Genomic DNA, 12,363 nt, shown 5'->3' on the forward strand with positions numbered 1-12,363 from the left:
AACAGAGACGTGCGATGGTGCGAATCCTGGTGGCCTTTTTAATTGAAAAGTTTGGTGAAACGTGAGTGACAACTTTATTCTAACTACACAAGGATCATTTTTTGATTTACAGGGAAATTGACTTCTTGTATTTAATGAGTAGGCCAACTACTGAAACCAAGAAAGCTATGGCAATGGCTTTAATTGAAGAGTTTCCCTGCCTTAAAGACACCAGAGGCAATGGCTATGTAAGAACCTAATTTTTTTTCTTTCACATAGTTTTAATCCATATTTTATGCCAGTAAAAATGCTCTGTATGTTTTGTGATACTTTCAAGGAGGCATTTTACACACCAGGTCGGAACCACCGACCAGCCACAGGCTTCATTGAGGAACGCCTACGCAACATTAGAAAGAGAATGAGAAAACTTTACAGACCCCAAAGACGTGAAGAGGGCAGATCACAAAGGATGGTAATTCCTGGTGAGTCATGAAATAATTAAATCATTTTCAAAACATAATCATAACTTCTGATTTATACAACATTTAGTGAATGAGACCCATTAACAGTCACAGTCACAAGTTCAGTTATTCTCTACAAAAACAATGGAAGTGTGGATTAACAAATTGTTTGGTTACTTGGTAACAGACAATATTAATATGACACACAGTTGATTTATTAGTTGATTAGTTTGAAGTTGATAGAGAGGTTTAAGATTTCTAACTAAAGATTCTGTAAGATAAGAATCCTAAAATAAGTTCAGAGAAGAGAATGCAATTAAGTAATGGATAAATTGGATTCTGACTGAAATCACAGTGCTAACTAAGCAGAAGAGATATGGTTAAACACTGTTGCATAAACATGGCCTAATGTCTACTGTATGACTGTATTACATGTGGTAAAATATTAAGAACGGCTCTATTGCTTCTGTGATACTTTTTAAATGTCATATCATTTGTCTGCAAAAACAGAACCTACTATTCCAACGGAGAGAGCCCAAAGTCTTGTGAGCTGGCTGAAAAATAATCACGCACCCATTAACCAAGTTGTAACGAATATGAAGGAGACAGCCTTGTACCCGGCTAAGTGGATCCGAGAGAATGGGGCAAAGAGCATCGCAGAGGTTGTCCGTGAGTTCCCGCATCTCTTGAACACGCCTGGCATGGTATGGGTTTAATTAAATTAAAGACATTTTAATTAATTATTGTCTGTTATATTTCTAATTTAATGTATTGCAGATTTTATATAATCATTTAAAACACCCTATACCCCATTGTATTAGATTTCCCAAGACTTTGAACAGATTCATGGAGAAACTGGGCTGAAGTTGTTTGAATCATGGGTCACATTCTTTGCTGCCAGAATTTTAAGGATTGCAATTAAGGAACAAAAGTTGAACCAGTCTTTGGAAAACATTCCACAAGGTGAGTTTTAGATCTTCAAAATGATACAACATTGGTATCATTATTGCATATTTATTTTTATGTCTGTATCTAATTGCACTAACTTTAGTATATATTTGTTGTAGCTGGTCCTGTTTCTAAACTGTTGTCTCTTTTCTGTAGAGAATAGAGGTGAAGCTGCTCTGTTGGTCCTTCCTCTTCTTCTTCCTACAACAGTCTACAGAATTGGTCAGAAAGTCTTTCGTCCATCGATTGACGAAGCTCAAAAGGCTTTCATTGATCTTCAACCAGTAAGTATAAAACCGCATAACTGCTATTTAAATTGCATTGTAACCGGACTGGAACTGCCTGTGCATTAAAGGTGCTCTAAGTGATGTTGGGTGACGTCACTTCTTGTTGACGTTCGAAGTATTGTTAAACAAAACGGAGGCTAGCTAGACCCTCCCTCCTCATCATGCGCGCACTAACCCCCCAAATCATTCTTGTCGGTTATTGGCTGGAGCAGTTTATGTTTCGTGGTGCGGTTGAGCCCAGTTTGTTTTCTTTGCCGTTTGTGGAGCCTCTGCAGAGACCGCGTTTTTTTACAGTGTGTTCAGGGGACAGGCAGCTAGCGGATGGTGAGGAGATGTTTGCTGTATGTGACAAATGTTTTGGCCTAAAAAACGCATGACATCGCTTAGAGCACCTTTAAGCAATGGATACTTTATCCAGCCAGTTGATATTACAGAATAAACTTCAAGAGGGTAATCAACACAAAGTGGAGGGATCTCGTATCACCCTGAAGGAGTTTATTTTGTGATTTTGTGAACTGGCTGGATGTACGTTATCTGAATTAACTTTATTACACTGTAAAAAATCCAACTCGAAAAAAGTTCAAATTACTGTTTTTTTTTTGTTGGCTCAGCAAATTTCTATGAAAAAGTCAGTAAAACTATGTTTAATACATTTATTCAACCTAAACCAAGTTTCTTTCCATAAACTTAAAAAGTTTAGTTTTGTGAACAAGGTTTTGCAAGTTCATCCAAAAAAATTCAGCCAACTTATTAAGTTCAGTTAGGAACTGCCCCCCCACTAGCAAATACTAATACCATTTGTTTATGGGACATTGAAGAAAAATGGTTGTTTGGTTATTTTTTTTAATAACTTCATTGAGCCAAATGTTAATAGTGTTAATAATAGTTATATATATATATATATATATATATATATATATATATATATATATATATATATATATATATATATATATATATATATATATATGTTACCGGCAAAGTGTGTAATCCGGAATTCTATAGAATGCCTAGGTAATGTAGGTAGGTAACCTAGGTAACCATCAGGCATTCTATACATTGCCTATAGGCATTCTATAAAATAACGGGATTGCACACTTTGCCGGTAACATATATATATATATATATATATATATATATATATATATATATATATTGAGTCTTGAAATATAATATATAATATATTGTATAATATATTATAATATATTGTACAGATAATGTACAATAGTAATGTATTAGTATTATTATTATTAGAAGTAATAGTATAGTATATTGTGCACAGCAGTAGGCCTATTGTGAACTCTGGAAATTATGCTGCTTTCACGTGCTATTGTAATTCTGATAAATACTAGTTTCATCACACACACACACACACACACACACACACACACACACACATAGGAAATTAAGTCAAAATTGAACTCAGGTCTTTCAAAAGCGGGAGGAAATTTAAGTGAGGCAGCATTAAATTGGCGGAGGAAGACTTTTACTGTGAAGTTCGTTAGTGGGCGCCAGAGCCATAGAGAGAAAGAGTTGCGACACTCTTTGATGTCGCCGCTATGGCTGTCACGTGGTTCATGTAAGCCCCAATAGTTCTAAAACATATGCTGGCTGTCATGCTCTTCTATGGGACAGACAGCAGCGATTGCATTATTGAACGGTAAATATAAAATAAAACACACACCCAAGTACTCTTTCAGCTGTTATTGCATTATTGCATTTTGTTAATGTCAGTTTTGCATTTGGAGATAAGTTTTAGGCTATATTTTTGGAGGGAAAAGCTCAGTGTTCATGTTCGCATGGGTAGTAGCACTAGCTTTAGCGGCTCTAACTTAACTTTTCCATATCATTCATCTGATGATGGACGTCTCATGATATTTATTTTAGCACAACTGGGCTGTATTAGGCTATTGATTCCCGTGATTTTGCTTATAAATTTTGATTCAGCCATTAGCCTACCTTCGTGATCACGCAAAGAGGTCTGCCGTGGCGGTCCGTTCAGAGTTCGCTTAAATATTTTTTATTAAACAATGACAGACAACAAAAATGTGTGCTTGTGTGGGTGTGTGTGAACAAGAAAAACAAAAACCAGGGGCAGGTGATCCACAGGACTGGTGATCCCATAACAATCCTAGAGGTCCAGCATTGTTCTCACAAGCCACTTCACTCAAGACAATAAAACATAATGAAAAGTTAGTATATCCCAAAAAATTTAATTAAATAAAAGTTGCTATAAAGGTGGTAGCAATTCATTACCGAACTCTTACTGTCACAGCTGACGAAGTCGCACTAGCTAGCAGGCAGTGCTTGAAAATTGGTTGAAACAACCAACATAAAATATAAATAATTACGCTGTGCATGTACAAATGAAGACCAGTATAAGCATCGCAAAGGGCCTCTGATACAACATAGACAGTTGACAAATCAAAAGAGGTCGATATTTCAGCAACTTAACTCTAGAACAACTCGACGCGCAGCAATGTAAGTGAATGGTGTCCAACGCCAAAATGACTGTGTTTAGAACTATTCCGATCTTCAAATCCCGGAAGTAGGCGGTTAAAAGCGCCGCCATTATTTACAACGGAGGTCTATGGGAGTGTCGCAACTCTTTCTCTCTATGGCTCTGGTGGGCGCCAATGCTCTCATCTCACTAGTTTGCATAATACCCTCGAAGACAGAACAGAACACAATTAGCCTAATTAGGAGTTCTTTTTTATTGAAATGTTACATTTTAATAAAACATACATTTAAAAATAATTAGCAGCATGTTTTACGATAAAAATTATCTTTTCCTCTCGGGCCAAACCACGCCCCTCAGTACATGACCTTTGCACAACCTTGATTTCAGTCAACGTCAACGTTCACTTTTTAATGCGGGAGAAACAACTTGAGAAGACAAGGCGTGTTCATCATCAAGCGGTCGGAGAAAAATCTTTACTAAAGACAAGGCAGCACGTGGCGATAATAATCCAGAGGAATATACAGTATATGGTGAGTGATTTTATTTGGTTTTTTGTTGTACTTTACTTCTGAATTAGTTGATATTATTTCGTTGGAAAAATAGAAACACCACTAACTTTACTTTGTAAGTTATAAACATTACTGAATGTTTAAATTAGCTTTATTTTTTAATCATTTCAACGTTACGTGAAATATTTAAGTTTTTATCTTTTGTTGCGATGGATTTTGCTGCACAGTAACATTTTTGAAGTCGTGCACATTCTGTTGACTTTAGCCATATTAGGCTACATGGTTCTCCATCTGCTAATAACGTTACAGTACTGAAGGGAAGCTAAGAATTCTGATTAATTGCTACAACAGTAGTAAGTTAGATTAATTGATAACGTTCTGAAGAGATAATGATTTTTGAAAATCTCTGTGCAGCAGTTGTCATACACTAAAAAATAAAAAGCCTAAGTCTATTTCATTGTTCATTCATTTATTTGCCTTTTATGAAACTGATCATTCACTTTGTGTTCTTTTTTTCTTAAACAGATCTACCTTGAGAGCAAACTTCATGCAGTGTAGATACTGTAAATACAATTGTGCCAGTCAAAATCTGCTGCTGAGACACTACAGGCTAAAGCACTGGCGCCCAGGCCGACGTGAACCATTGTTGTGCCTGTACCCTGAGTGTGTCTGCTCTTTCAAAACACCAGGTGCGTTGAAAACTCATTTATATAGGGTCCACACAAATTCTGATAAAACAACAGTACAAGCTACATTTAAATGTGACCTATGTGATTATCACAATGTTTGTACTGAAAAAAACTTTATCAGGCATCTGGGTACACATCTGAAAAGGAATGAGACAGTGCAGTGCCCATTTTTGCACTGTAATTTTAAAACTAATGTCTATGTAACATTTCATAGCCACAAGTTCAAACATCACCAAAAATGCAAAATAAGTGATTATAGTTCATCAGTTGTAACTGTCGATCGCACAGACTCTGATAATTGGTTAGATTCTGCTTCAGAATGCTTTGAGGATACATTGCATGATGTAGAAGCTGCTGATGTTGAAGATATTGACAACATTCTTGAGAAGAAGTTAGCTTCTTTGTTCCTTTGTATGCAGACAGAACTAGGTGTATCTAGAAGTGCTACACAGCACATTTTTCAAAGTCTGAATGAAATACTGGACCTGTCTAAACCATCCACAGAAAAGGTGATTACAGATATTTTATGCCACCACAACTGTGAAGCTGACCAATCTTTAATCACAGAAATCAATGAAGCTGTTCACAGAACAAATCCTCTGTATGCTACCACTAACAAAGGAACATTATCAACTGATCATAAACGAAAAGTATATTACAAACAAAACTTTGATGTCGTTGAACCAGTTGAGTTTGTATTCAGTAGGCAAAAAAATAAATCATTTGTTTATGTTCCTATTCTTGAAGTTTTGAAAAAGTTTCTAGACCATAGTGAGACCGTGCAAAAGACTTGTTCTGATCCTACCACAAATGGCTTCTATGCATCTTGTTTTGATGGCCAGCATTTTAAAGAGCATCCTCTGTTTTGTGATGAGAATGTAGCTATTGCACTTGGTCTATATATTGATGACTTTGAAGTTGCCAATCCTTTGGGAACATCACGTAAAAAGCACAAGATTACAGCAGTCTACTGGGTGATTTTGAACTGGCCCTCCCAATTCAGAGCAAATTTGCATGCTATTCAACTAGCCTTGTTGGGTAAGAGTGCTGACGTAAGAGAATTTGGCTATGACATGTTTTTTGAGCCATTAATGAAGGATGTGCAGACACTTGAAAGAGAGGGTTTGTATGTAGATCATTTTGGGGAAAATATCAAAGGGACTGTCGTTACTGTCTCTGCAGACAATCTAGGGGCACATGGGCTAGCAGGATTTCAGGAAAGTTTTCGGGTTGAGAAGTTCTGTAGGTTTTGTCTTGCTTCTTTCCAGGATATACAGACCACTGATGTGAGCAAGGGACTTTTTCCCTTAAGAAGTATAGAACAACACAACCAATTTATTGAGGAGCTGAAAGCAAGCCCAACTCTGACAAATGTACAAGGTGTAAAAGGAGAATGTGTCTTACAAACTCATCTCGCCTTCTTTCACCCAGTAACTGGATTTCCTCCAGATGCATTGCACGATTTGTTTGAAGGAATTGTCCCGTACGAGTTGTCTTTGTGTCTGCAGAAGCTAATAGCTGATAAGTTCTTTACCCTTGACCATTTGAACAGTGTAATTCAGTCTTTCCCTTACTGTTTCTCTGACAAGGTGAACCGCTCTCAAAAAATCCCCAAAACGTTCTTCTCCAAAAAAACCATTGGTGGAAATGGACACGAAAATTGGACACTCATTAGGCTCATACCACTCATGATTGGCAAAATTATTCCAGAAACTGAGAAGGCATGGCAACTGTTGATGGATCTTAAAGATATAGTGGAGCTTGTTGTTTCACCCAAGTTTTCAGAGGACAGTCTTTGCTACCTGGAGACAAAAATATCTGACCATCGCAACCTTTTTAAAGAAGTGTTTCCAAATGAAAAATTGAAACCAAAACACCATTTTCTGGAACACTACCCAAGCCTCATACGCCATTTTGGTCCTTGTGTGGAGTTATGGACAATGCGCTTTGAGGCAAAACACAGTTTCTTCAAGCGTGTTGTCCATAACGTGCACAATTTCAAAAACATATTGCAGGCATTGTCCACCCAGCACCAACTTATGGTTGCACATGTCATGCAGTCTCCCAGCTTTTTCAAACAATCCATTCATGTTGACAAAGTAAAAGTTGTGAAGGTGTCCTCTCTGCAAAGAAGGGTGAAAACAGCTGTTGAGAAAAAATATGCTCACCTTAACACGGTATCTCTTGCATCAAACACTGAATTGCATGGGACCTCATACTCCAAAGGTATGATGGTGTCTGTTGGACACTGTGGTGGCTTGCCAGAATTTGCAAAGATCCACTGCATTTTGTTTGTTGACAGTGAGGCTTCTTTTGTGCTGGAGAGATTTTCTTCTTGGTATGTTGAACATGTTCGTGCCTTTAAGGTTGAAGAACTTCCATACGAAGATCTGATTGTTGCTGAGCTGAAGGATTTAAATGACTTCTACCCACTTGCAGCCTACAGTATCGGGGGAAATCTCATGGTGTCGCCTAAACGTTTTTTGTTACATTACAGTTTGCATTTTTCAGATTGGGATTGCAAGCAGCTTTAACATTTGTACACAGTTTAGCAAGAGAATGTTAATCACTAAATGGTATATTTTGTTTCAGAAAACCACAATGTTGCTGCGAGTGATCGTGAATCCAGAGTGCATAAAAAAGCTGACACTCCCCAAAGTGCCATCATCAGTAGATGAGCTCAAAGAAATTCTTTGTGACAAACTGAAAATTGATCAAAACTTTGTGATCCAGTATGAGGACCCCGATTTTGGTGGTTCGCTTTGTAATTTAAGTGACATAGAAGAACTTCCATCTGAAAAGGTCACACTGAAGATTATCTGGGAAATGTTCAAAACGGCCTCAGTAGAAGAACCCCCAAGAAATGAAAGAACAGGGTCTGAAACTGATTTTTCCCTAGACACAGCAAGCATCTCATCCAGTCTGTCCAGTTCATCTTCTTCCACAGTCAGGGAAGAGCGTTGGCCACCCAATTTCCTAATTCCAGATTTCTCCTATGATGTAGAGTTCAGACTGAGAAAAGCTAATGAAGTCTATGAAAAACAGAACACTACCATGGATGTTACACGAGACATCAAGATAGAAATACTTGATAAGTTGGCAGAAACAATGTACTCCTTTAAAGCTTACCCAAGTGATTCTGAAATTGAGCAGGTGGCACTTGCGTTAGTTTCCAGACATCCATGTCTAAGGGAACTTGGCTGTGACACAGGATGCAAAGGCTGGAAGATGAGCTTAAAATTTAAAATGGGGAATTACAGACAAAAATTACGCAATGCTGGATGTAGTGAGCTTGGCAATAAAAGAGATGATGGTTCAAGAGTACCCCAGAAGAAACCAAGAAGATCAGAAATCAACTTCCTTCCAGACAATCCTGTTGGTTTAGATGATGCTGCATTGGAACATGAAAGGGAACAGCTTGAGCTTGAAGTGAAAAAAAAGAACACTGACATGACAAAACTGAACACCAAAATGGAAACTACATTCCCTCTCAGGAGAAAAGAAATAGTTAATGAGCAACCCTTGGTCTCTGTCATCAAAGAAAGATGGCCTGGCCTCTTTTTGGAGGAGCAAGTAAGTTACAATTTTTCTGTACATTATTTTGTCTTGATTGTATATAGATTTTATTGTTCACTGAATTTTTTTCCTTTTCATTTCCTCAGGTTTGTAGAGAGTTCCAAAGGATCACTTGTGTGGACCTTAAAACAGCTTTCATGACAGCTCTTAACAAATATAGCAACGCCCTCATCAAAATGTATCGGGCAAAGAGTAAAGACCTTGGAGATGACATGAAAAGGATCCTGGACCATTTTGATGAGCAGGTATGATTTATATACTCATGATTATTTTGAAATTAGGGGTTATATCTCTAAATCTTATTTAAGATTATCGTTATAATTAATGTGACATATACAATCATCTTTGGGTTCTCAAAAAGATTAAATTGACACAACACTGTGTCACATTAATTATAACGATTTAAATATATAACCACTAATTTCAAAAGATTGTGGAAGTATAGATTACATTTTTGTTGTCAGTTTTTATAGATTATTTTGCCCTGAGCCCCATGACACTCTTAAAGGGATACTCCACTTCAAAATGGAAATTCTGTCATTATACTCACCCTCATGTTGTTTCAATCCTGTATGAATTTCTTTATTCTGCTGAACAGAAAGGGAGATATTTAGAAGAATGTCAGTAACCAGACAGTTTTTGGTACCATTGACTTCCATAGTATATATTTTTTCCTTTTATGGAAGTCAATGAGACCAGAATCTGCCTGGTTACTGACATTCTTCTAAATATCTCCCTTTCTGTTCAGCAGAAGAAAGAAATTCATAAAGGTTTAAACATGAGGGTGAGTATAATGACAGAATTTTCATTTTAAAGTGGAGTATCCCTTTAAGTCTCTTTAAACAATCTTTAAGGATTCATGCAGAAGTAAATCATAATTAAAATTCTTTATCTCCCTCTAGACAACAGACATCTTATCACACAGACACGCTACAGCTTTACGGGGTCTCCCCTTGTACCTCAGGGAGCACGATGCAATATCAAAGACTTGTCTGGTAAGTTTTTAGCTTTTGTTCATGTCATATTTTCATTTTTGTGGTTATATTTAATAAAGGTGCTGACAGTTTACATCAGGTTAACACGTACTGTGCCTGTGGCAAGCAGTACGAGGCTGAGAGCCGTGAGAATGGTGCAAGGCCAGTGGCGTGATTGATAAGGCAATTCACCTGCGTGCAGCACTGGTTTCGATTGTCTCAAAGAAGAGCTTTGGATTGATAAAAGGAGGAGCGACGACAGTGAAGGATAAAGGCTTGGACTATTTACATTATGTTTTGATTATGTTTGAGCGACAGTCCTCTGTGGGGAGCTGCCGCTTTTACTTTAGTTTTGTGTTTATTTATAATTAAAGTTGTGAACATTTGCTGGTTCCTGCCTCCTCCTTCCTGGGGTTCAGCTCCAACACAGTTAAAGGATCAGGGAAGGAGAAGTCATAAACCGGCGATCGTTCAAACGGAACTTTAATCATATAAAATAAATACAAAATAAAATTGAAACAGCAGCCCCTCACGGACGACAGCGACACACACATAAATAAAACATACCAAAAATAGTCCAGGCCTGGTCTTCACTCATCTTGCACTGTTGTCGCTGATCCTTTTAGTCATCTGGGCCTCTTTTGTGAGTCACGAGGCAGGATGCATTTTTCCCATGGTTCTTATCCTTGTCCTTGTTTTTTTTTATATTTGTACATATGCACAACAATTTTTCATGAAATTTATTTAATTCTTAGGACAGTGATTTGGAGGAGACCTACACAAGAGGAGTGAAACTGTGCATCCTTGAAGTCATGGAGGACGATATCTCACAGACAACAAAGACATGTCTAAACTTCGGCATCATTCTGGAGGAAACTGTGGTCATGCAGGACCTACCTGACTTTCCTACTGCTTTCATGGTACTCTTTGGACTTCTCTATGCGCTGAACATTGAGTATTCAAAAGGACTAAAATACACATTTGAGGCAGTGCAGAACATCTTTGTGGGATTGGGTGAAAAGTGCACCAACAGAGTTCAGTCCCTGAAGAATAAGCTACTTACTGTATAGGCAGTTTAAGGTGTTGTTTAAAAGTTAGCCTTGAATTCTCTAAAAGTAAAATGCTTATGTTTACATTTGCTACTGTTTAGCAAGATTTCATATACATATAACATAGTGTTAGTGCTTTGTAATACTGTTTTAACAGCAGTGTTTAGTTTTACTTGCTGTATTGCAGTGTTTCAATTTTCATTGTTGAATAGATACTCAGTGGCAGTGTTTAGTTTTACTTGCAGTATTGCAGTATTTCAATTTTCATTGTTGAATTGATATCCAGAGTTGGTGCTTTGTAATACTGTTTTAACAGCAGTGTTTAGTTTTACTTGCAGTATTGCAGTATTTCAATTTTCATTGCTGAATTGATATCCAGAGTTGGTGCTTTGTAAAACTGTTTTAACAGCAGTGTTTAATTTTACTTGCAGTATTGCAGTATTTCATTGTTGAATCACTTTGGCTTAAATATTTTGAATTTTTAAGACTTGTACTGGGTTGAATTATAAAAAGCCAAATGCTTATTCGTTTACTTGATATTTTTTGATTCAATTGATATTTAAATGTTTCATGTTTAGGTGCGCCATTACTTTGTAGATGGATGCTCTTTTAAATTTGAAGTATTTGTAAGTTTGTGTTTCTCATGTGCATTGGCAGTGTTTTGTAAAACTGTTTTACTGTATTGCAGTATTTCAATTTGCAGTGTTGCAAATTACACTTACCAACCAACTTTTGCCTCCAACAAAAATAAATGTTTTGTTAACATTGACTCACTGTTTTCAGTTTTTGACTTGGGCAATGTTATTGTAGTTTCCAGTCGTAACATATTATTACTTAGTACCAATTTCCAATAGGATTTTTTTGTTCACTCAACTTCAGACATTTGAGTTCTACAGACCAAAAATGTTGAATTGGCGCAACTTAAAAAGGTTTGTTAAAAAATAGTTGCACCTCTCCACAAAACTAACAATCTTAAGTTGACCCAATTAAATATTTTTTGTATGACTGACAAATTAATTTCAGTCAGTATAACTGTTATTTACAAAAGTTGAGTGAACAAAAAAAAAGATGAAGGAAAAAAGATTTTTTTTGTTGTACTGGCTTAAATTTTTTTACAGTGTAGTGTGATATTTTGGGTGACAACTATCCAGTATTTTTGGAATAGACTTGTTGATTTCTTTGATTGATCAGTCACATAAACTCTTGATATTACACACAAAAATATTTTTTGTTATGCAACCTGAAAGGCCTGTTACAATGATCAAGCAATTGGCTATTATTCTTGAGAAGATCAAAACTTTTAACTTACTGGCTTCTAAACTGCCCATTTAGTGCATGTGTCACCTGACGTTATAACAAATACATAATCATACACATACATAATCAAAGAAATCATCTGAGAATAAAGAAATAATGCATGTGCAAGATGG

The 12,363-nt window shown here is 36.7% G+C and overlaps 1 protein-coding gene across 1 annotated transcript; it reads left to right on the forward strand.

Moving 5' to 3' along the window:
* The first annotated feature begins 8,792 nt into the window (after positions 1–8,792).
* LOC307151751 (uncharacterized protein) lies at positions 8,793–11,701 on the forward strand. The gene is made up of 4 exons (XM_079859894.1): positions 8,793–8,907; positions 8,997–9,155; positions 9,813–9,905; positions 10,640–11,701. The coding sequence occupies exons 1-4, from the start codon at positions 8,806–8,808 to the stop codon at positions 10,952–10,954; spliced, it is 669 nt and encodes a 222-aa protein (XP_079716020.1). The 5' UTR covers positions 8,793–8,805; the 3' UTR covers positions 10,955–11,701.
* Positions 11,702–12,363: the final 662 nt, after the last annotated feature.

This window comes from Squalius cephalus (assembly GCF_949319135.1).
Source record: "Squalius cephalus genome assembly, chromosome: 23".
Taxonomy (NCBI): domain Eukaryota; kingdom Metazoa; phylum Chordata; class Actinopteri; order Cypriniformes; family Leuciscidae; genus Squalius; species Squalius cephalus.